General features: G+C 32.3%; 2 protein-coding genes and 1 long non-coding RNA gene across 4 annotated transcripts; 1 reads left to right on the forward strand and 2 right to left on the reverse strand.

Moving 5' to 3' along the window:
- Nucleotides 1-947: 947 nt before the first annotated feature.
- LOC117683779 (CD209 antigen-like) lies at nt 948-4,563 on the reverse strand. The gene is made up of 4 exons (XM_066073808.1): nt 4,054-4,563; nt 2,752-2,831; nt 2,379-2,478; nt 948-1,486 (listed from the first exon to the last, which is right to left on the reverse strand). The coding sequence occupies exons 1-4, from the start codon at nt 4,388-4,390 to the stop codon at nt 1,257-1,259; spliced, it is 747 nt and encodes a 248-aa protein (XP_065929880.1). The 5' UTR covers nt 4,391-4,563; the 3' UTR covers nt 948-1,256.
- Nucleotides 4,564-7,747: 3,184 nt separating this feature from the next.
- On the forward strand, nt 7,748-12,131 carry LOC105322866 (uncharacterized). The gene is made up of 3 exons (XR_010710386.1): nt 7,748-7,823; nt 10,118-10,339; nt 10,820-12,131. It is a non-coding gene; the product is annotated as an uncharacterized lncRNA (long non-coding RNA).
- Nucleotides 12,132-12,746: 615 nt separating this feature from the next.
- LOC105320669 (ELL-associated factor 1) lies at nt 12,747-20,215 on the reverse strand. Of its 2 annotated transcripts, none has more exons than XM_034453827.2 (7): nt 19,987-20,215; nt 19,618-19,712; nt 18,242-18,378; nt 16,510-16,706; nt 16,026-16,112; nt 15,345-15,422; nt 12,747-14,851 (listed from the first exon to the last, which is right to left on the reverse strand). In XM_034453827.2, the coding sequence occupies exons 1-7, from the start codon at nt 20,084-20,086 to the stop codon at nt 14,814-14,816; spliced, it is 732 nt and encodes a 243-aa protein (XP_034309718.2). In that variant the 5' UTR covers nt 20,087-20,215; the 3' UTR covers nt 12,747-14,813. The 2 variants fall into 2 exon arrangements, with proteins under 2 accessions (XP_034309718.2, XP_034309717.2); XM_034453826.2 differs by having other exon boundaries at nt 15,345-15,425; nt 19,987-20,214.
- Between the last annotated feature and the right edge of the window lie 2,121 nt (nt 20,216-22,336).

A 22,336-nucleotide genomic window follows, 5' to 3' on the forward strand; every position in this document is an offset into this window, starting at 1 on the left:
AATACTTCAGTTTTGATATTTTCTTAGCGGGGGTATCATTTGTAAGCTTCTTCACAGTACCTCTAGTTATTTTTGTAATGATCGGTTCCATCATATGCCATAAATAACTTATTGTGAAGTATATTTTCTATCAATGCACAGGAGGGCCATGGTTGTTACAACAAAGGAACACACTGAATGAAGATAAACAACCACAATATCAATCATCAACCTCATCATCACCAGCAGCAGTTTCGACATCAAAGTCCTGGAACTTGTATTTTTATTTTTAAAAAATACCTACACATCACCGTGTCACGGCTTCTATTCCAATCGCTTGCTATCTTTTCTTCTTAAAAAAAACCCACACATTTACCAGTTACAAGAACAACGAAGTAAAATATTACGATGACGTAAATAATCTTAGATTTTTTTGTTTGCTATTTCGATTTTTGACAAAGAGAATCTGAGAGAAATGAAAACTATTTTTTTTTTCAGGAATTCGCGATCGTTTGGACTTTTTCTAAATACTTTGTTCAAATTTTCAATATTATGAGTCGTTTGTAATGTAAATTTCAGTTGACCAACTATATTTAGCGTTGTCCTTTTTTTGACGGTAGAGGCGATATTTCAAAACTTGTAAGTTTTAATCTTATTAAATGAATATCAGTTTCGGTACCAAAATAATTGTAAGAACTGAATTTATATTTATAAAATGGAGAAAAAAGATAAAACTTGGACAGACTTAACAATTAGCAAGCTCAAGTCAGCTTCTCTGATTAAGAGTTGTTGTCGTTTCCTTTATTTAATCTTAACAAGGTCCTAACATGGATCGGATACCACAACCGCGTGATAAGAGTGTGGATTATTTAAATGTATCTGTTTGCGCCTTTCTTTTTAAACAAAGAAACTATACTCGATCTAATATTCATTATCTTGATTTATTTTAAATATTTATATGTGTACTAATACAGCATGTGATCAAGTATAATATTAGACTAATAAACATGTAATAACATGCATTATGATTCTGGATATCTTTACTACATGACTGTTCCATTTTCCTCTCTATCCAAAACTAAGATTGTATTTAAGCGGTAAAAATTTTATTAAATTAAAGTGTTTTTTGGAACAGTTGTATCAAAAGCATTTCGTGAACTTTCGAAACCTCGTCATAGTCTCGATACTAATAATTATAATTGATTATGGCATTGCATTTTTCGAGATATTCGCTCGTAGATTAAGTTTTAATCTTTTTAAAATTCACTAGTAAAACTTCACACTTCATCTATGTCTTTTTCACAAATATAATGTCTAGGTATATCACAAAAATCAACGTCCCATAATGCAGAGCGCAGGGGGTGAACGCATTCCCGAGTGTCTGGTTCCCCTGGATACCAAGGTGCATTGGTAACAATGTTGCCATGGCGATTCCAAAAGAACTCACTCGCATTCAAACGCTCAGCACCAATCCAAGAAGAGCATGCCCAGGCATCTGGGCATTCCGCTGTATTAGAGAAAAACAGATAAAGAAATATTAAAGAGACACCAGAGCAAATACAATGAAATGACAATTTTTCCACAACCTAAATCTTTTTTCTTGCAAAGTTAAAAGTATGGGCATTCCAAAAATTATGCGTTGTAAAATCTATTTATAGGTGTGATTTCCGACGGTACTCCAAGCTCAGCCTTTAGTTCAACTGCGCATGCGCATCAGTTGTAAACATTTCACAATGGCTTTTACATGTAAGCAAGAGGATGAAACGTCTTGAATTTCGACAGATTTAGCAAGAAAATGTTCAAAAGAGTTAGAGACAAAGCACAAGTGCAAACTATTTATCTTAAGAGAGAAAGTAGTGTGAACCTGCAGGTGTCATTAAGGGGATGTGCGGCCATCTTTTACATTTTAGAAGAAAAATGTGAACATATCTCGCGAGCACAACTTCTATTGTTTTATCGAACTGTGTTTATTAAAGCGGATAATAACCAAGATAAGAAAAATTAGCTGTAATGTCCTTTTAAAATATGGGATTTTAATGATTTCAATTAACCTAACCTCACCTAACCTCTGGCAGAAAAGAACCGCAATCGTTTCATTTAAGATACACTAAAATAATCATGAAAGAAAATAATCCCCCCCCCCTCCAAAAAAAAAAATCCAATTTGTCGATGTGAATGCAATGACAATTTATGTGCATGTTAATTGTATTATCTCTTCTGTTTTTCTTTCCAGAATATCCAAATCTCTTCACAACAGTTCAATATTTTGATAAATTTTTATTCTGCCTGTCACTTACCAAGCCTGCTAATTAAACTAGTGCAACATTGTACTTTTTATATTGATCTGATAACATTGTCAAAATACATTTTCTTGTAATGCTTTTGGAAAAAAACTTTACCTGTATCGGCCGCTGGTGGGAGAAATGTTGTTGTTAACCACGTATTCTCATCTTTTGTCTCAACTTCCGTCAAGTAGGCACCTATTTCCTGGCATTCAATCTGCAACATAACAAACTACAATCAAACAATATCAAGCATACTTGTCATCATATAGATATTTCATTCACCATATAATTATGTGTTCAACATACAGCACAATGGATCAGTTTCTTTTATAGTATTATAATCATTAAAACATTTAGTTTATCAAACAATTATGAAAAATTATAACTTTTCAAAATGGTATACAAACATTCAAACTGAAATCAATTTTAAACAGGTCTGTCACAAAATATTTCGTAAACATTTTCGACTATAGCTTATTTGTTTCACCTTAGAGTCTGTCCAGGTCATTTTAAATTCTCCAAGGCCGTAACAATGTCCATTGTAAAAGTGGAATCCGTACTCACAAACTGAAAAGAAATCAATCACAAACATTAAGGGACACAAAATATCTTTTTTTAAAGTAATTTACCTGGCTTCGCCGTCACCATTTTTTAAATCACTTAGAACCATTTTAACAAGAGCTTGGACTTTTGTTAGTTGTGTTAAACAGCAATGTGACGTAGGCCAGTCTATTTCATTGTCAGCCACTCAGCCATAGCTCTCTGAAATAAACAAGATTTGTCTGGCTTTTGAGCTAAGCCTACGCAATCGGTGCAAATTTCGCTTCAAAGCGCATTATTTTTAACTTGTTTTGACGCACGAATAGATAGTTACGTCCTACTGAAAGTCCAAGGTCTTGTTAAAATGGTTCTCAAATCCTTCAAAGAAAAGAACATAAATTTGAGGACAAAATTTTAACTTGGGGCTAAGATTTGACTTGAGGAATGTTGGTAAGGGTGGGGCCTGGATATGCTATTATTATAATAAATGAGCAATACCAATGTTCCATATTTGTCATTTTGAATTGACCTAGAAAGAAGATTCTAGGAAATTAAAATGATATAACAAAAGGTTGTAAAAACAAATAAATATCCTTATGCTTTTAAATGTTTATATAATAGTGAAATAAGAAGTACAAGGACTTGTATTATGAACACAACTACATGTAGAGGATCAAAACTCTGCAGATTTTCCGTATATGTCACAAGGTTACAAATACATATCAGAGTGTTCACAAATATATTATGAAAACAATAATTTTTCATAACAACGTGGCACTGTCAGAGGAATTACAATCAAGAAAATTGTGGTGTACTGCAATTCAAAGAAATGTTTGTTTAAATGACATAAATGCAGATGAATGACGTCAACTTGACACGGTTGATATGGCGGGCGCATATTAATAAGCGTTTGTGATGTTGCAATGTATTTTTATCAAGGATTATATTGAAATTTCAAAAGGAGTTAAATTTAATGCGGAATCATTAATTTTCGTGAGGGAGAATTTTCGTGGATCGCTTAAATTTTGCAGGCTCGTGGGGACATAATTTCGTGTATTTGCTTAAACCTATAAAAGAAATATGACTTTATTACCTTAATTTATCAATTCGTGGAGGATGTTAATTCGTGGATGAGAGGTACCCACAAATTCCACGAAAATTGAACCACCATGCACGAAATCTAATGATTCCACAGTTTTTGATATTACAGTTATAAGCATTATTTAAGATTATTTGTCTACTTAGTTACCATAGATCTTCTTTAGAGCCACCATGCCTGGTTCGAGTTCTTCCTCAAATACAATAGCATCTGTGACGTCAGCAGTGAGCAGACGACAAAGCAACTGCGTCTTGTAGTAGATTATTCCAATGCACTGAGATTGCTTGTCTAAACATTGTGAGAAACACTGGATTCGGCTCCTTCTTCGTGATGTCATAAGGTAAAAGACATCGATCTCTGGAGGGATGGTGGCGACTCTCCAATATGTCATAATTCGGAAGTCGACTTCGGCTGAAATAGTTTTAGATACCATCAGAATCGCCATGATCGCAAACAGACATCTCCCGACGCATGGTTCAGAATGCATATTGAAAGTTGACAAAAAATCGTCTTGGAAATTCAACTCTGATTTTACTTTTAATTGTATGTCATAGTTCAGAAGAAGTGTTCAGCCATTTTGTAATAAGGCACCGATGTTAAAACAAGTGTGTTATGCACATTCCCGTAATTGGTCACATCCTACCTCTCGAACGAGCAATGACTACTAGAGTGGTTGAAAAGGGTCATATGCTATAATTGTTCTTTTTTATTTTTTATTTCGATCATTATATATCTCACGTTGTTAAAAAAATATCAATTGTTCCTCGGTCGATACATTGTCTCAATTTGTTTTCTAAATCTCAATTAAAAGTTCTTTGGTTTGCTAATTATATTGATCTTTTTTCAAACTGTTGCCCTTCGTATACAAGGGTTTTAAAAACACAAGTATCAATTATAAAAGAAATATATATTTGCTATCTGTAATTAAACAATATTGAAATTTTTAAAAGAAACGTTTCAAACAGGGTAAAAGTGCACCAGTGCAAATATATCATTATGTGTAATAAAGTATGTTTATTGATAGATATTCTACAATGCAACGCACCCGAAATGACACTGTCAAAACATGTTTAGGCACAAAGGAAATTATAAACATTGTACACTTAACAAAAATTTTATTATTTTATTTTATTACTTGTGCAAAATAATTTGTAAAGTGGGTGGCAACAAAAAAATAATATGATACATTAATCAATGTTCAAAAATAAACAACAACAACTGAGCAACATTCAGTTTGAAAAATCTATAGAAAATTAATCAGTACATGAGTTCAAAGAAAACACTATCAGGACTTTGGGGTTTTGATAAGTATAGAATAACGTACAGTCAAAACTTCCTTTAATGTACTAGTATTTTGTGTGACTTAGAGTTCTCTAGCCCTTAACAATTCCCTTCATCAATATGGGAAAACTATTAGACTAAGTTATTTTCTTAAATTTCGGGAGTTAACCTGGGGAGTCCTTGACCATTTCTCGGGGAGAGCAATCTAAGTTCACGAAAAGCGTTTGGTTGGTTTCGCCTTTGTAAAAATACTGTCTTTAAAGGGTGTCTAATGCTTGCTCTATTTGATTCAGGTCAGGGTAAGTGAGGAATTTAACCTAAAATTAAGTATGAAAGTCAAACACATACTTTATTTATAAATTAATGAAGTAGTTTAAATTATCACAAGTAGTCATACTGTTTTGAAAATAAACTACATAATTAAGCTATAATGCACGTTTAAAATTAAAGAAATTGCATTTACTAAAGGTTGGGATGTATAGAACTCTTTTGTATTAAAAACCAAAAAATAATAATTATTTTGACGTCACACCATCTATTCCGGTTTGGTTTACTATGTACAAAGTGGTCAGTGCTCTGAATAAAACGCTATCTTGACAATGTGCCTTTCTGTTACTCAAGTAATCGACTGAAGAAAATTGATAATGTTTAGGTTCACACGTCAATCTAAATAATAAATACATGTATGAATAAATATATGAATTTTTATGAGAAAAAAATAACAGTTGTTAATCTCCTATTATTCAAGGTTGAAAATAGCCTTGAGTAAATTTTTAGTCCAAGTCAAGTTCTTCGCTAGCAAAATATTAAGTATGTTATAATTGTAATCGGGATGTTTAAATGCTAATGCATTGAGCATTCGTAATATTTTGTACATATAAACTAACATTTAATAATTTCAACATTTAGCTCTCTTGTATGTTAATGGTCTAGAAGTTAGATTTAGTTTATAAAATTATAATATTGTCATGGAGAAAACTTACAGTTTTTCAATATACTTATTTATCACTGAAATATGGATTTAAATTTAATAATTCAAACAGTTAATTTTCATATTTTCCTGTTCAAATAAGCTTCAATCCAAATAGTTCGTATTTGGTGTCTTTATTTATCATAAAATAAAGTAGTTTACAAGTAATGCTTTCCTAAACTTAACTAAAGCATCCTCTCTTTATTGATCCGAATCAATTTAAAGTCTCACTGGCAGTTTTTTAATATTTAATCATGCTAATCCTATTTTATTCTTTCATGTATGCATCGATTGGGATTCCTTTTAGTACAAACACATTAAAAACTAAATTTTGTTTTTTAATTCCAAATAAAACGCATGTTTTAATGATGAATTCTTCGAATTCGACGTGATTATCTACTTAGTATTTTCTAATTATCAATCTAATATTCACATAAATTGAAATGGTTTGCTGTCTCATCTTCTGGAATAAAAAAATCAAAAAAGTGTTGCCATACATATCAAGCAAATATATCTACAAGATGGTCGAAAACGGAAATTTAGTATTGTTATATCTTTGAATGACAAACAATGAATGTGATAGCCACGCTCATGGTAGCTTACATAATGACAGTGTCTGGCCCTTCTGACGCAATGTCGCAGACCTGTGACCCGGATGTCGACGAGTACATGGAAGTCGACGACGCGTTTGGTGCCTCATTTCCAGTCCTTGAAACTCTAAATAATATTGGACGCAGACAGTGTCACCAGACCTGTTATGACGTAGACATTTGTCATTACGTCAGATATGACAGCATACACCTTACATGTGAACTTCTAGAATCGGATGAAGGTTATCTCAATTTCGATGAGGAAGATTGTGATTATTACTTTTGGGTGAGTGAACATTTATTCATCAATTTAAATATTCTAAGACTCATCGAGTAACGTCATCGTCATCATTTGTTATTGTCTTCTACCGTACATCCGGTAATTTTCGTGATGATCTAATTTTCGCATTTTTCGCGATCATTTTAAAATCGCAAAATATTGAATATACAGAATTTATATCCTTTATCATTTTCCATAAGACACTTTTAAAATTGCAAAAAATGACTGACGCAAATTAAAAATCCTTCATATTTTCCGTATTTTCGCAATTTCCGTGACACGCAAAAAAAGGATATAGAGTATTTTCTTACGTAACTTTTACCTTACTTAAATTAACTTCCGATCCCGAACAGGCAACCAAAATAGAAAAAAGTATGGCATTTTGTAATCATTTGAATATCGTCTGTAGAATATTGGATGTGTATAGTACTATGATGAAAATATTTCCTGAAATTTTCTGAGATAATTCGGAAAAAGCTTTCTTCTTAAACCATTCATATCACGTACAAGTCTTTTCTATATTATTCATTTTTGGTGAAATGGTCAATGAAACGTAATATCATATTGCTGTTTGAGTTAAGTTTGATTGTACTAAAGTAAATGATTGATTCAAAGGTCGTATTTTTCTGTTGATCTGCTCACACTCCCCCCCCCCCCCCCAAAAAAAAAATCAGGCAAATGGAAATTTCATTTAAACATTGATGTGAAATTTTAAATTTCTTGTTTCAGGCGCCACGAAATACTGTTTGCTTTGGGCCTGTGCAGAGAATTATTCTTCACTCGGGAAACATCGTATGCTGTAAGTTGTTTAGTTTTTTATATTTTAAAGAGATCGATGATCGTGGCGATTTCTATGCTATATTTGCTTCCGTTAAAAAAAAGCTTTATACAGATTTAAAGTTAGAGGGAAAATTTCAAGTTTTTAAAAAAACTAATATTTTGAAATTTTCTTTTCTAATAACAGTGTTATGGCCCACTTTTGTGTTATAAGCTTGAGTTTTATATTTGCTTTCAAATAGTGTAAAGTAATACTTTATTCCTATTTTTCTGACAAAATAACTAATGAAAAACAAAGTAAACTGACTTAGTTTTGATGGAAAGAACTTTCCAGAGCGAAATTATCAAGAGCGCGGGTAGACAAATTAACGTTATATGTAGGATAGGTTCACTGGATATTTAGATTTTAAAGCTATACACGCTATAATCTGCGTCAATTTTGAATAAAAGGGAAAATGTATGTGTTTGATTACTAATAAAAGTTACCTTTATGCTGTTAATTATAATGCTCAATTCGATCACGTAACAAATATATCAAATATTAAACAATAAAAAATATTTATTTTCCTGCCAGGAAAGTAATGCCTCCTCGTGAATATCAATCTATCACGTGATATCGACAGCTAAATTTAGTCTATCATACCACAACTAGTGAAGGGTCAACATATTCATAATTGTGATAGTTTCACAAAGGAAAGGATATTTTCAGTAAAGCATAAATTTGTCCGATATACGAGTACAAACAAAAGAAAAAAAATACAAGCCTGTGAGTAGATATGAATACTTCCTTTAAAAAAATGACGTAGACCTGTGTTTTTCCCCTATGTGCTATTTATAGATCCTATAAGTGTTAATGCAGAAGTAAGGGTATCGTGAATGACAAACGTATTTTACTCATTATACATGTATGCATTTCAAATTAACAACTGTTAAGCATATTAAAAATCAAGTTGGATATTTAATTAGGCAAACATTAACGACCACCTAGTTCTCCGCGGACATGCGCAATGAGGTCGGTTTCGCTCTTCCTTCATCAATATTCATGAAAAGGTATATTTTCCTGGCAGGAAAATTAACAATTAAAAATCTATATCTTTGTAACGAGATGGAATTCACCATTGTAATTTACAGATTAAGGATAACTTTTATAAGTAGACAAATGCATGCGTTTTCACTGTCATTCAAAATTGACGTAAATTATAGCGTGTATAGCTTTAAATAAATTATACGAAAATATACATGCACTCGCATTCATATACTTATCATGTCCCTGTTTTATACAACTGATAAATTGGTTGTAAACCTTAATTTACGTATCAATATGTGAACCATGAAAAATTCAATAATATTCCTAACCCCCCCCCCCCCCCCCCCCCCACACACACACACACACACAGGAATTTTGTTGAACTCTTGTATAAATTAGGTTAAAATTAAACAATTTAATAAAAAACAAAATTGGACGAAGTACCACTAAAATAGACAAAAACACCTGGATCGACATACAAAAACTATTTGATATGTTATTTCTTGCGCTTGCGCGGGTTGGGGATAGACTAGTAGTCTTATGAAATGAGTATCTTCAAAACGTTTAAAACGGAAAAATTGCATGAATCCAAAAGCTCACTTTTGTGCCAGTACAATCATACAATTTACGACGGTATAGGAAACAACTGAACGAGAAAGGACGACAGGGTAGAATTTTTCTATATAATCATTGGTACAAAGAAGTTAAGAAGGAGGCATATGTGCGAAATACTGGAAGAGAAACAATCAAACCAAGAGAGGGAGTTGAATTTCGAGCCAGTAATCATCGATTACTGTGGAATCATTTAATTTCGTGTGGGTCAATTTTCGTGGATTGTGGGATTTAAGCATATTTGCGGGGATGTAATTTTGTGGATGGTTCGGTTTTCAGTGTCAGTAGGAAAACTAAATCTTTTATAATTAGTTTTGTGGAGGATGTAAATTCATGGGTGATGACTACCCACGAATACCACGAAAATTGAGCCACCTCGAATTCTAATGATTCCACAGTACTCATTGTTCTGAAGTCAATCAGAAACTGTTGTCTTCCTATTGTCTGTCAATTAATTTGAATATTAATATATTCATATTAATTCAATTCATTAATGCACAATTGCGTGGCGTGGAGAAGGATAAAACTTAACTTTGTTCTGTCTAAATCACTATACTCTTTTACATTGCAGATTTAATTGGTTTGTTTTTATGGACAAGATTCGTAATGATTTTGATTTAAATACTTAACTTTATAAAATATAATTTATAAAAAGTGCACCAATTTTATGTCTTTAGATGAGGAAGAATTCGAGAATATAGCCCTGCACTCATCCGGGTATCTAAGCTCTACAATGGTCGATTATCCCTTCGAATACGCCGTTGATGGCATCACGACCAATGACAATGCGCACGCGCGGACAAACTTTGAAGACTTTCCCTATCTTGTCCTTGATTTTGGTCGGAATGTTTCGATAGACCGAGTAGAGATATTTGGAATCTTGGACGCACCGTATTTTCGTAAGTCTCAGTTATATGAAGATGTGCATGTTTGTAGGTTACTTAATCTTTTTGCCATCGGTTTTCGTCCGTCGTCGTGCAACTTGTGTTAACAATTGAACATTTCAAACTTCTTGAAAACTAATTAGCAAATTCTTTTCAAATTTTGTATGGTGCATTTTAGGGTTAGGGTAACATAAATTGTAAATTTCATGTCTCAGTGTGATACAGTTAGGTACAGGGGCCATAAGTGCAGGTGAAAAATGGGAAAAAAATTGATCATTTTTCAAACATCTTCTGCTCTACTTCTGGACTTCTGAAAGAAAAACTGAATTTATAGTTAAATGAACGTTGACCAGGATGCAAAAACTGTAAATTTCATGTCCCCCAAGGTAGGAGTTCTGACTCTAGGGCGGGACCAAAACAGTTATATAGTATAAATGTGTTTATTAGATATTAACTGCTACTACATGTATATATAAATCTACATTTTTTTTCCAGAACATTGGCCAAGGCTTCATGACGTAGAAGTGAGGGTCGGTATGACGGATGAGTGGGAGTTCATGGAGTATTGTAATTACTTCATGGGGCCCGATCCCTACCTAATTAAGGTTGATATTTATTGTGATCAGTGTCTGGAGGGTCAATATGTCGTCTTCAAAATCGTGAGCACCGATTACCTGGGGGAGGGGAATAACGCTTTGGTGGTAAAGGAGGTTAAGGTGTATGGACGATAAGTTTTCGGAATATTTACTTTATAACATTAAAAGACAGTTAGGCCTACTTGATATTTTTTTTAAAATTAAAACTATGATTTTTGTAAACATTTGCCTTATTTTGGTGTCTGTATATGTTTATGAGTTGTTACTCAAACAAACTCTGGAAGCTCAAACGAGAAAGATTTTTTATAACTAAAAGTTTGGCGGTCTCCACATGCCTGTGGTATTGGTTGTCTTGCAAACAGTTTGGCAAACTGCAAAATGAATATGATTTATGATTTGCATAATATTAGCAGACTATTGCATTTTAACATGTAACCATGCATCAAAAAAGCTGCAAGGGCCATTAAAATGCTTGAAGCTGATCTTCTCAACGTCAGTTGGTGCGCAGATTGGTGTCTTAACAATCCTTACAGAACCGACGTCATGATGCATGCGGGATTGCGTGCCAGAAAACCTGCATTGTGCCCACCGTTGACCGTGGAACATCGCAATCGTCGCCTCCAGATTGCTAAAGGTCGTGTCACCTGGAACCATCAATCATATCCAAGGATTGCTTTAGACTGATGAATCCATATGTTGTCTGGATTTCAATGATGGACGTAGGTGTGTATGGAGCAAGGAGAACGAGCGATTCAGGCATAGAGGAAGACAAATGAGAGATTTAAAGCCTGTGGATGGATAAGGTGATCGATTAATATTTGGAAAAGAAAACAAACGAGAAGATGGATTGGCCAGCATCTGACCTTAATCCAAAGAGCATGTATGGGACATCATCCAGAGACAAATACCAACTTGAAGTAAATCCAATCTAACACTCTCCACGAACTTGAGATTGCTCTTGTTGAGGAATGGTCAAGGATTCCCCAGGATAACTGCTAAAATTCAATGAAAAGTTTTCAAAATCCAAGCAGGGAAGTGATGGGGCTAGTGTTGGTCATACAAGATGCTGAAAACAAAAGTAACAACAGTTTGGACTGATCATGTTCATTAAAACCATAATAGTCCTGATTGGGATTTTTTTCCTTTGGTGTCCTGTATTGATAGACATTGTCTTTGTTTTTTCAACTGCATGTTGTTCATATGTTTATTATTGCATGGAAGTTTTTATTGATCATGTTAAATGTATTATCGGTAATTTTATCATTTGCTTCAATAAGATATAGAAAATGTTTTGCAAAAAATAAATTTTCTATAGCTGGCCCTTGTTGTTGAGTATATATATACCGGTATAACACTATCGTACTACTAAATGCACTTGAGGCCAAGAGTCATATAATTTTACTTGAATACGTTGTGATTCACACTCAAAATGAACTAAAGAAGAACATACTCCTAATTCACTTAACGCAAATGTTCATGATAATATTTTCAAAGATGGCAGGCAGATATTAACGATTTGCGTACATGGTGATCTCAGACTGTTAAACATCCTACACGCAACATTTAACTTAACTTCAATTTAATACTAATATATATTTGGAAATGCGGCAAATCTATGAAACTCTACACGTACCAAGCGTGTGGATACACTAGTATTTTAACTTATTTCACCCCCACCGACAAATGTTCACTCGCCATACATGTATAATTATATTAAATTTATAAATAAAGCATCGTTCGATGCTTAATGCATAGAGATTGTATGAATCAAAATGAAGAGAAAGTGCTTAAAGAAAATTAAGTCATGAAATAAATAAACAATGTAACAAATTCAAACTCGTTTATTTTACACAACAGAAAACATTCTGCATCAAATGGCATCACCTGATACATGAAAGACAATGGAGACTTTTACACATTCATTTCTTACTTTATCGGTATATATACGTACAGTATATATCAATGTAAATTTTATATAAATCAAACTCATGATGGTTGTAATCTTTACAAATACTGGAAAAATGTAACTAGTACATGTATTTGAGTTGTTAATGCTCTTTGATTTTTTTAAATTGCAATTATCATTCTAAAACTTACATGTAATTTTACTTTTAATTTTTATGTGTTTCTAATTTATATGCAGCATGCCTTAGAAACAATGTATGCATTTAAAAAAAAGTAAAGAATACAAAAGATCTGAGATGAGATTTCCTTATAAAGCTTGAGTGGTTTAAAATTTCAAAAATTAAAAAAAAAATTAAAATTATATCCTGATTGTAAAGAATTTTGCTCTTCACTCCTAATCAAATTGTGTACTGAAATCACAGAGATTTAAATGTTGATTAAAAACAATTTAAGAATGATAGAAATTTTATGACAAAATCCAAACAGAATACTTAAAATGTGCAAAAGAAAAAGATAAACATTTGGACAGTACTTATACAATTTGTTTCCATATAATGGAAAAATTATTTATCAAGGAATCATTCATTCAATATTCTAGTTTGAAAATGCAATTGATGGTTTTCAAAAATGAATGAAATTGTTAATACAGTAAAACATGGTTAAAGTCAACTCGCTTATAATAATAAAACTGACACTTACAGCAAAGTGATATTCATTCCCAGTATCTTTATAACATGTTGTAAACGTGACAGATATAACAAATTACGCTTATAAGGAAGTAAAATTGCCCATCCCTGGGACTTCGTTATAAGCGTATTTTACTGTATAGTAAAATTGTCCGAAATGTTATGTGAGAAAAAAACATTTATACAATAAATACAATACACAAACATCTTCACTTTTACAATAAGTAAATCCATAAGACATACATGTACATATGAATGTATTTCAATTCCCATATGTTAGAAATATTTTGCTAACAAAGTCATGAAAGTGCTTTATCATAATTAGACTAGCATAATGAGACAACACAATAATGATACTGCAATCCACAAATTTCCATAAAAAATAGAAAAAAAATGTCATTGAAAATATGTAAATAACATAACAGTCCACTAATTCATTAATTACACATTTTATTTGTTTTAAACATGAACCACAAAGAGACCTTGTTGTAATTATTTACACACATAATCAAATACATTGTATGTTGCACAGCAACACAAATCAAAAATGTCCACTATAAAATTCTTTTAACCTTTTTGAGCTAAAAGCAGTCAATGCCCCAGGGGCAAAAAACTGAGCTAAACCAACTTTTAATCCCATTCCCACTTTCCCCCCCAAAATTAAAATTATCCTTTCTGTATTTAAAGACAAGACTTTAATCAGAAGTGAGCTCATATAAGCTTAATGGTCTTAGAGCCTGGCCCCGGGACCATAAAACTAAGATGAGCTCACTTTTGATCTCAGTCTCACTTTTCCACCATGTATTTCTTAAGTAAACGTGAGAATTAGATCAAAAGTGAGCCCAGCTAAGTTTTATGGCCCTTATGCCAGGACCTGGCCCTGATGCCATAAAACTTAGACAAGCTCACTTTTGATCTCGGTCTCACTTTTCCACCATATATTTCTTGAGTAAAAGTGAGACTGAAATCAAAAGTAAGCCCATCTAAGTTTTATGGCCCTTATGCCAGGACTTGGTTTTACAAAAGAACTTACGACCAAATTTACAAATGCTTCTTATTCAAAAGCCACGAAATGTTACAAATGTAAAACATAATCAAGGAATTATATAACAATTAACTAACAAGAATTGAAATTGTTTGATATGATTATAATTTATATTACAAATGTAAAAAAATATTCACTTACACTCATTAAAAGAGACTGAAAAAATGTACCACTCTGGGTTTTTTTTTAATATAAAACAAAGCCCTGGTGTCCCGCAAAATAAAGTAAGAATAATATTTCAAACCAAGCTGACACACTTAATCAGAGTCAGAGTCACTCAAAGCAAGGTCGTTACCTGAAAAAATAAATAAAATAGTTCTAAACGATTTACAATGACAAGAATTTTGCAGAATTCATTAATGTGACAAGTACATGCAACATCAGGTCTAGTTTTAATTACCCAATGCAAAATTGTTATTTTTGAAACAGAGCGATAACTTTAAAAATTAACTAAGATATATTTGGTACATGCATATCAAAATCTCTCCATTTTTGACATGCATATAATGCCATGAAAATATCATCAGAAAAACTACAGTACCATATACCATCTATACTTAATATCATTTAGTGTTTGAAATTTCACAGAAAAGAAATTCATCTCAACTTGTTCATTTTTTTTCATTAACACATGATTTATGCAAGACTGTTTTTCAATTATTAAAAGTTCTTGAAATAAGCAACAGCTGAATTTGCATTATTTAATTTTTTTTGAAAAAGATCACAAATATAGAAAAGTCATTATCATGGATCAACTCTATTAAGACAGACGTACTGTGGATACTTACCCAGAATATTGGACGAGGACTGAACAGAGGGAAACAGAGGCTGATTCTGAGATCCAAAAAGACTCTGGCTCGATTTTCCTGCTGAGAAGAGATGAAATCAAGAGATATATCAAAATAAAATGTCCACCATATTAGCACACCGAACGTGGCAAATTTCAACAGAAATTTTCCTTTAAAAACAAATAGAAAACAATATTTCACAGTCTTATGAGAGGGCCATTGAAAATCAAGTTAGAATATCATCATTTATGAATATATGTCTATAAAAATAAAGCATTTTTAAGAGTGCTGGATGGTCTTGGCCTTTTCAAACTTTATCAATTTCTTTAAGAAGAATTCTGTATAATAAAGATATAGAAAACTACTGAATTCAAATCTTAAAACAAAAATGTGTATTTTTTTTTCTTTACAAATAACTAGTTTTAATATGGCTAAAGAAATCATTTCATAAATTTTAGGCTAGACCTGTAGATGGGTAATCTGTTGACCACCCAACCCCCCTAATGTCATATGCCTGTGGGGAGAATGCTCTTTCTAAGAAGTTTACCAGTAAATGTACCTGACTATAAAGACTCATTTGACAACTTTTCAAAAAAATAATTTTTTCACTGATACAGTTATCTCTCTTTAATATGAGATGGCTATTGAAAATTTAGATAATTTTTTTTAAAAGAAACTTACCAGTACTTGACTTAGACTCATCTTCTGAGTCACTTTCTGAGTTATCTGAGTCACTAGATGATGAGTCGCTTATAAAACCGATCCAACCTATAATTAGAAGGAATTTCAGAAGTCACATCACAATTAAAATACAGAAAGAAAGAAATGTACATAACGAGGATTGAGCAAAAACAAAGACAACATAATTATATGCAGCAGAGCATTCAATAAAGGGAGACAGGAGGAAATTTTTACTCCTTAAATTAGAACTACTGATGCCAAATCTGTCCTCAAGGACTGGATGAGGTAATGTGCATTTCTCGCCCCAGAAATAGAAATTCTTTAGAAAGCTTTAATAATTAGGATAAAGATGGTTTAAATCATATTGAAAATAAGTATGCATATCAAATGTAGCCCTTTTTTTTTAATTTGCAAATTGAAACCATTGGAAAAGGTTCTAATTAAGAAAAAGTTTCTTTAATGGCTTCTTTTGTTTTGTTCTTACTTTGCTCTTTTTGTGCTTCCTCAGCCTTTGGCTCGTCATGGACCGGAGTCACAGTGGGAGATTCCACCTGTGGGGTGGGCGGGCTGACATTGAGAGTGGTGGAGGTCAAGGCCTTCTGTTTGACTGGTGATCTCTTGTTGATATCAACAGGGGTCAGAGGTCGGCTGTTTTGTGTGATCTTGCTACTGCCTTCCATTCTTTTGACAAAATAAGTTACCGTAGACTTAATACATTATGAAAACCTTTTTCTTAAAAGCATGTAAGCAAATTTATAATAAGCTATCAAATTCTGGGTACTATGTATATAATTATACACTTGTACATAATATGTAAGCATTAAATGATAAAGTTACATTTAAATTTAAATCATGAGCAAAAACACATTAGAATAACATTGAGCACAAATTTACAAACATAACATAACTGTTTGTTATACTTTCATGTTAAATACTGAAATCTGATTGGTTAAGACACAGTTCATAATCCTTTCTATTACCCTCAGCGTTAGCAACGCACTTAGCAACGGGTAACATTACAAATTGTTACATGCGCGAAAATTATGCACGTACGGTTCGCTGTAGAATTCACGTTATTCCTATATAAATGCAGTAAAATTTTCTTAAAAATCAAGACATTCAGTATATCAAAATAAATAGTGCCTGTTTGGGAGGGTAACTGTTGAAATTGACACCCCTTGAAAACCACTGTCAACCTCCGCTTCGCGTCGGTTGACAATAGTTTTCTCGGGGTGTCAATTTCAACAGTTACCCTCCCAAACAGGCCAATGAATATAATAGAGATAGAGAAAACTACTGAGTTTAAAATTTTAAAACAATAACTTGAAATTGACACCCTGAGAAAACTATTGTCAACCGACGCAAAGCGGAGGTTGACAATGGTTTTTGAGGGGTGTCAATTTCAACAGTTACCCTCCCAAACAGGCACTATTTATATAATAATATGTAAACGGTGTGACCGTTGGACCGAGCGCAGATTTAACAGTTTGATTTTTGTAGAATAAAATTTATTTGAAACGCACATAGTAGGATTCGCCTGGTTGCCTACTCAAATCATTAGCTAAAATTTAACGAAACGTCGCGTGCTCAGTCTAATTATGACGTCATGTTTCAGACGTAAAACGTACACGTTTTGTCTTCGGAAATAGCCAAAGAGAGTTATGTTATTCTGAACTTTTTTATTTCTTCTTTCATTGTTTATCACTTTAGTTCAGATAAATGCCCCGGTAATAAAATCGAATACTTTATTCAGTACCCAAAAGATCAGTTCCTTGATGTTAATGTTTTTATTTTCCATTTGATAATTTGATAAGACATACATAGATCTAGTCGTGTTTCTCTACTGAAGCACTATTGAAACTTATCTGATGTCCTCTTTTATTTCTTGTAATTCAAATTACCTTCTATTGAAAAACTGGAACATTTTAATCGATTTTAGGGGCAATAAACATTGATAAGTGCCGGTCAATCAATGATCGAACTAACTTTTAAAAAACAAAATGGCTGCCAATATGGCGGCGCCCATGGCTGGAAGAATTTTTTTTAGGCCTTAGTACCCCTGATTCAACTTTCGTTTTTCACTGATTTTCTTATATATACGTGTTACCATTAATCCTCGCTTCGCGAGGCGGTCTTCGCCCACTTCTCGCTGCGCTCGGTATTAACTTAAAGCTAGATTATGCATTTATTAGCAAACACAGAACTTTGATCCACACCTTGTTTTCTTCAAGTTGACAGTGTTGGCCAGTCTCTCCAGGGTGAAGGTCCCAGTCTGATGGTCAATGATGAGGACACATTCTTTGGGGATGGGGCGTTTGTTGCCCTTGTACATTGTATGGGATGTGCCAGAACCCTGATTAAAAGAAAAAATATCATTGATTGTTTAAAGTATGCTTTTATTATTGGTTCATCTTAATTCCTAAAACCTAAAATTACACTAGCTAAAACTTAACAGAAATTCCCCTCCCCAAATCATAATGTTAGGTTGTATTTGAGTGACTGAAAAAGATCTTTTAAATTGCCACCGTGAAGTTTATATTAAGTCTCCATATAAACTATATCTAATTAACCCTTCCTCAATTTTGTAATTTTAGCTTAGCTGTAATCCATTTGCAGTTCTCTTTGTTTTAACTTCTTACAATGATACATTTAGCTGCCAAGGAAACGAAAGCTGTCCCAAAACTATGCCATAATTCCTAAAAAAAACTAGGTACAGTTTCGATCATATTTTGCCCTGTTTTAGAGTGGTTTTTAAAGATATTACAAGAAATTGAAATGTATTAACGTTTATTTACACAAGAATACCAATACATTAAGAATCTATATATAGTTACCCGATTGGACTTCCTTAAGTTTAATTGTGACGTCACAAACAATGCATTTTCCTGTAATTTTCATAAAACTGAGCAGAACACTCCAATTCCTAAGTAGTTTTTTGAGTAGAAAAATATGTCCGCAGCTGTCGCCCACAATGAAACTCGCACTATAACTAAACATGTGATATCATATAAAATATATGAATTTCGTTGTGGGCGACGGCTGTGGACACATTTTCCTCTTCAAAAAACTATTAGAAAATAAGCCATTTTTCATCATTTTTTACCAAACTTTAGTTAGAAATATGCCAAAATGTTTAAGTCATAACTATTTATTGTAACAAGATAAAAGTGTTTAACTTGGTACTTTATATACACAAATGTTCAAGATGGTACATGTGTATTTTTATGAGATTTAAACAACTTTTGAATTTAAGGGCAAAAACCTTCTTCTTTCTTTTTCATCCTCTTATCACTCATTCCAAGTTTAATTTGAAAGTCAACTACTTTTTTCCAATTTTTGCTCTTTATTTCCTATTTCAACATCAGGTTTAATTTTTCCAAAAAAAAGCAATGAAAGTAAAATCAAATTCAACTACTGTCACCAGGAAGTCCACTCCGAATTAAAAAGTTTCACAATTCGAAATGTATCATTTTAGAAGCATCAGGTTTCCAAATTCTATTGACACAGTCACTGGACATGCTAGACTTAGTTTGAAAAACAAATGAGAAAACCCCTTGCTTTGTTGAAATTATTTTTTTGGGGTGATATTTACCTCTACGTGTGGTAAGCTGACCGTAACCTGGTTCCCTTCACCAACATCTACGATCCCTTGCTGTGTGGTATCCACCGAGGCCGGCATGAAATCATCTGTATAGTAGTGATATAATTGATAGTTTACATTTTTGTAACATTAACATGTAAGTTAACAGAAATTTGACATCATAATAAGATATCAAATTACTCTCATATCATTTTGAAGTTAAAGCATTGATATGTTCTGGTTGAGCTTTAAGAAATACATATTTCCAGAAATCTAAAAACGTTAATCATTATTTCTTATAAAACATACACATATAAAATCGTATATATAGATACAATATGATAAAGAGGTGGGTATTTTAAAGTGATTGATTTTACTTACAACGAAAGGAGTGAAACGCAACTCGGGACCTTGGGTCGAAACTTGACCCCAATTTCAGTTCATGGACGTTACTATCAACTGGGAGTATTTTCTCCGTCATATTGTTGATCAATTTATCTCTACACTAAAAAAGGTAAATAATTGGTGTTGCTTTTTCCTCAAAATTGGTCAACAGCTGCTACATGATGATATTTTCACAAAGTCAGAAATATTTCTATGAATGTCGAACCCGATCGTATCTGAGGTGTAGTGTAAAGAGTATAATGTCCCAAATGATAAAATCACCTTATTGAATTAATAAGATGCGATATAAAGCAAGTTATTGCAAGTACATTTAATTAATCATTATTGTTGAAAAATCAGGATATAAGATTTCTTCATTTGATACATGTAACTGTTATTAATAAAAATATAAACAATTAAAATATACGTTTAAAATATATAATCTGAACACAAAATTCAAGTACATGTATATGAAAAACGTAGTTGCAAATTGAACAACGGATTAAATTTACAAATTCCAGTGTCTTTGTCTGATAAAAGTGCGTGTGCTAATGAAATCTCGGTTTCATTTTTCAATAATTCTTAAATGCATTGCACATGTTCCAAAATGTTACATATTGAGCCCAAGTTATATTAGATTTTGCGCCGCGTGCATGGATATACAATTGGTATGCACGTATCTCTTTAAAAAAGAAAATAAAATAAAAAGATTCCTCAATTGATATTCAAATGTTCATTGACCAAATCGAATCAGATGCTCATCTTTCTTAATTCTTTTTTTTTTTTATATGAATGCGACTTAATTATACATGTTAATATTTATTATAATAATTAGTACAATTGTTAAAATTTCACCCGTCTCAATTTATGTTAAAACTATCGCAAAAGAAACATTCAAAGGACATTTGAAAAGTAGAGAATTCACATGAAATTCTTCCAAGACTGCCCCCCCCCCCCCCCCCCGGTGAATTTTGCTTTGTATGAATTTTGATTCGACATTTTCTTTACGGGGTCAAATGTTCTTGTATTTTTTCATTGTGTGCACTTAAATCTGAATTACATTTACAAAATCAAACTAAAAGGCAAAGTTTAAATTAGAGATGTAAAAAGCTGTATGGAGAATAAACACAAGTACATGTAATTGTAATGCATTCGATTTACAGTACTCGTACACAACACATGCACTGCCTATATTGAGCAGGCACGAGAAATGTGGTCTGGAGGTGGGGGTGGTTCTTCCACTTTTTTCGCAATTTACGATATATTTTTTCATTTTCTTTGTGCAGGATTGTAAACAAAATTAAGTAAAACCATCCCTTAAGGTCAGGGGCGACCTATCTTCCATTTTTTCTATTTTGTCCTATCTCCACAATGTAAAGATTTTCACTAAGTAATTCCATAATTATATTTTCATGTCAGTTATATAATACTTTTTAAATTCATATATAAAGTGTTCATTTAAATTTAAAAATACATAATATGACTTTATTTATAAGCATTCAAATGAATTTTGCATGCTTTTTTAAAGGGGCATGGACACGATTTGACTTAAAATTTTCAAATTTTATTTTTCCATTTTCAATGTTTATACTGATAAATATAGAAGTTTATAATGCTATGAAAATTTGAAAGTCAAATATCAAGATATAAGCAAGATACAGAGTTCATCTGCATAATTCTTTGTTTTGTAAACAAAGCTCGAATATTGTCATTTTTTACATATGTGTTGTATTGGTGTAAGTTTAAATCAAATGTGTCTTTCTTTTGTTGATAATAGTATTTATGAATATATTGAATTAGTTTAAATTGATTTTTACATGCCATTTTGTCTAAGAAATGATAATTCTCTACATTACATTTTTTTGTAAACAACTATAAGACTCGAGTTTTGTTTACATAACAATCAATTCTTACCTCTGTATCTCGGTTGTAACTTGAGTTTATTATTCAATATTTTGGTAAATCAAAAAATTTTAAAATGCACCAGTAAACCATTTTATACACTGTATACATAAAAAAATATTAAAATGTCTGATTAATAAATTTTAGCTAGCTACATGTACAGTGTACATGGTGTGCATGTGATACATGTACATGTATTCACAAGAATTGCGGATTGAACATCACATTAATATATTCCAATCATTCTATGTGGAGCTCTGTAAACACAAAGCCCTGACGTTGTGAAGATGGTAATATACTATATGAATACTAGTATGTTGAATTTTTAAATTAATAGATTAATCTAGCAAATATTTAAGGACACACGATCGAGACTTTCCTCAATTTTATATAATTTTTCTTGATATTTTATTAATATAGGGGAAACGAGTGTGATTATAAAATG

Source organism: Magallana gigas, chromosome 10, assembly GCF_963853765.1.
Source record: "Magallana gigas chromosome 10, xbMagGiga1.1, whole genome shotgun sequence".
Classification (NCBI taxonomy): domain Eukaryota; kingdom Metazoa; phylum Mollusca; class Bivalvia; order Ostreida; family Ostreidae; genus Magallana; species Magallana gigas.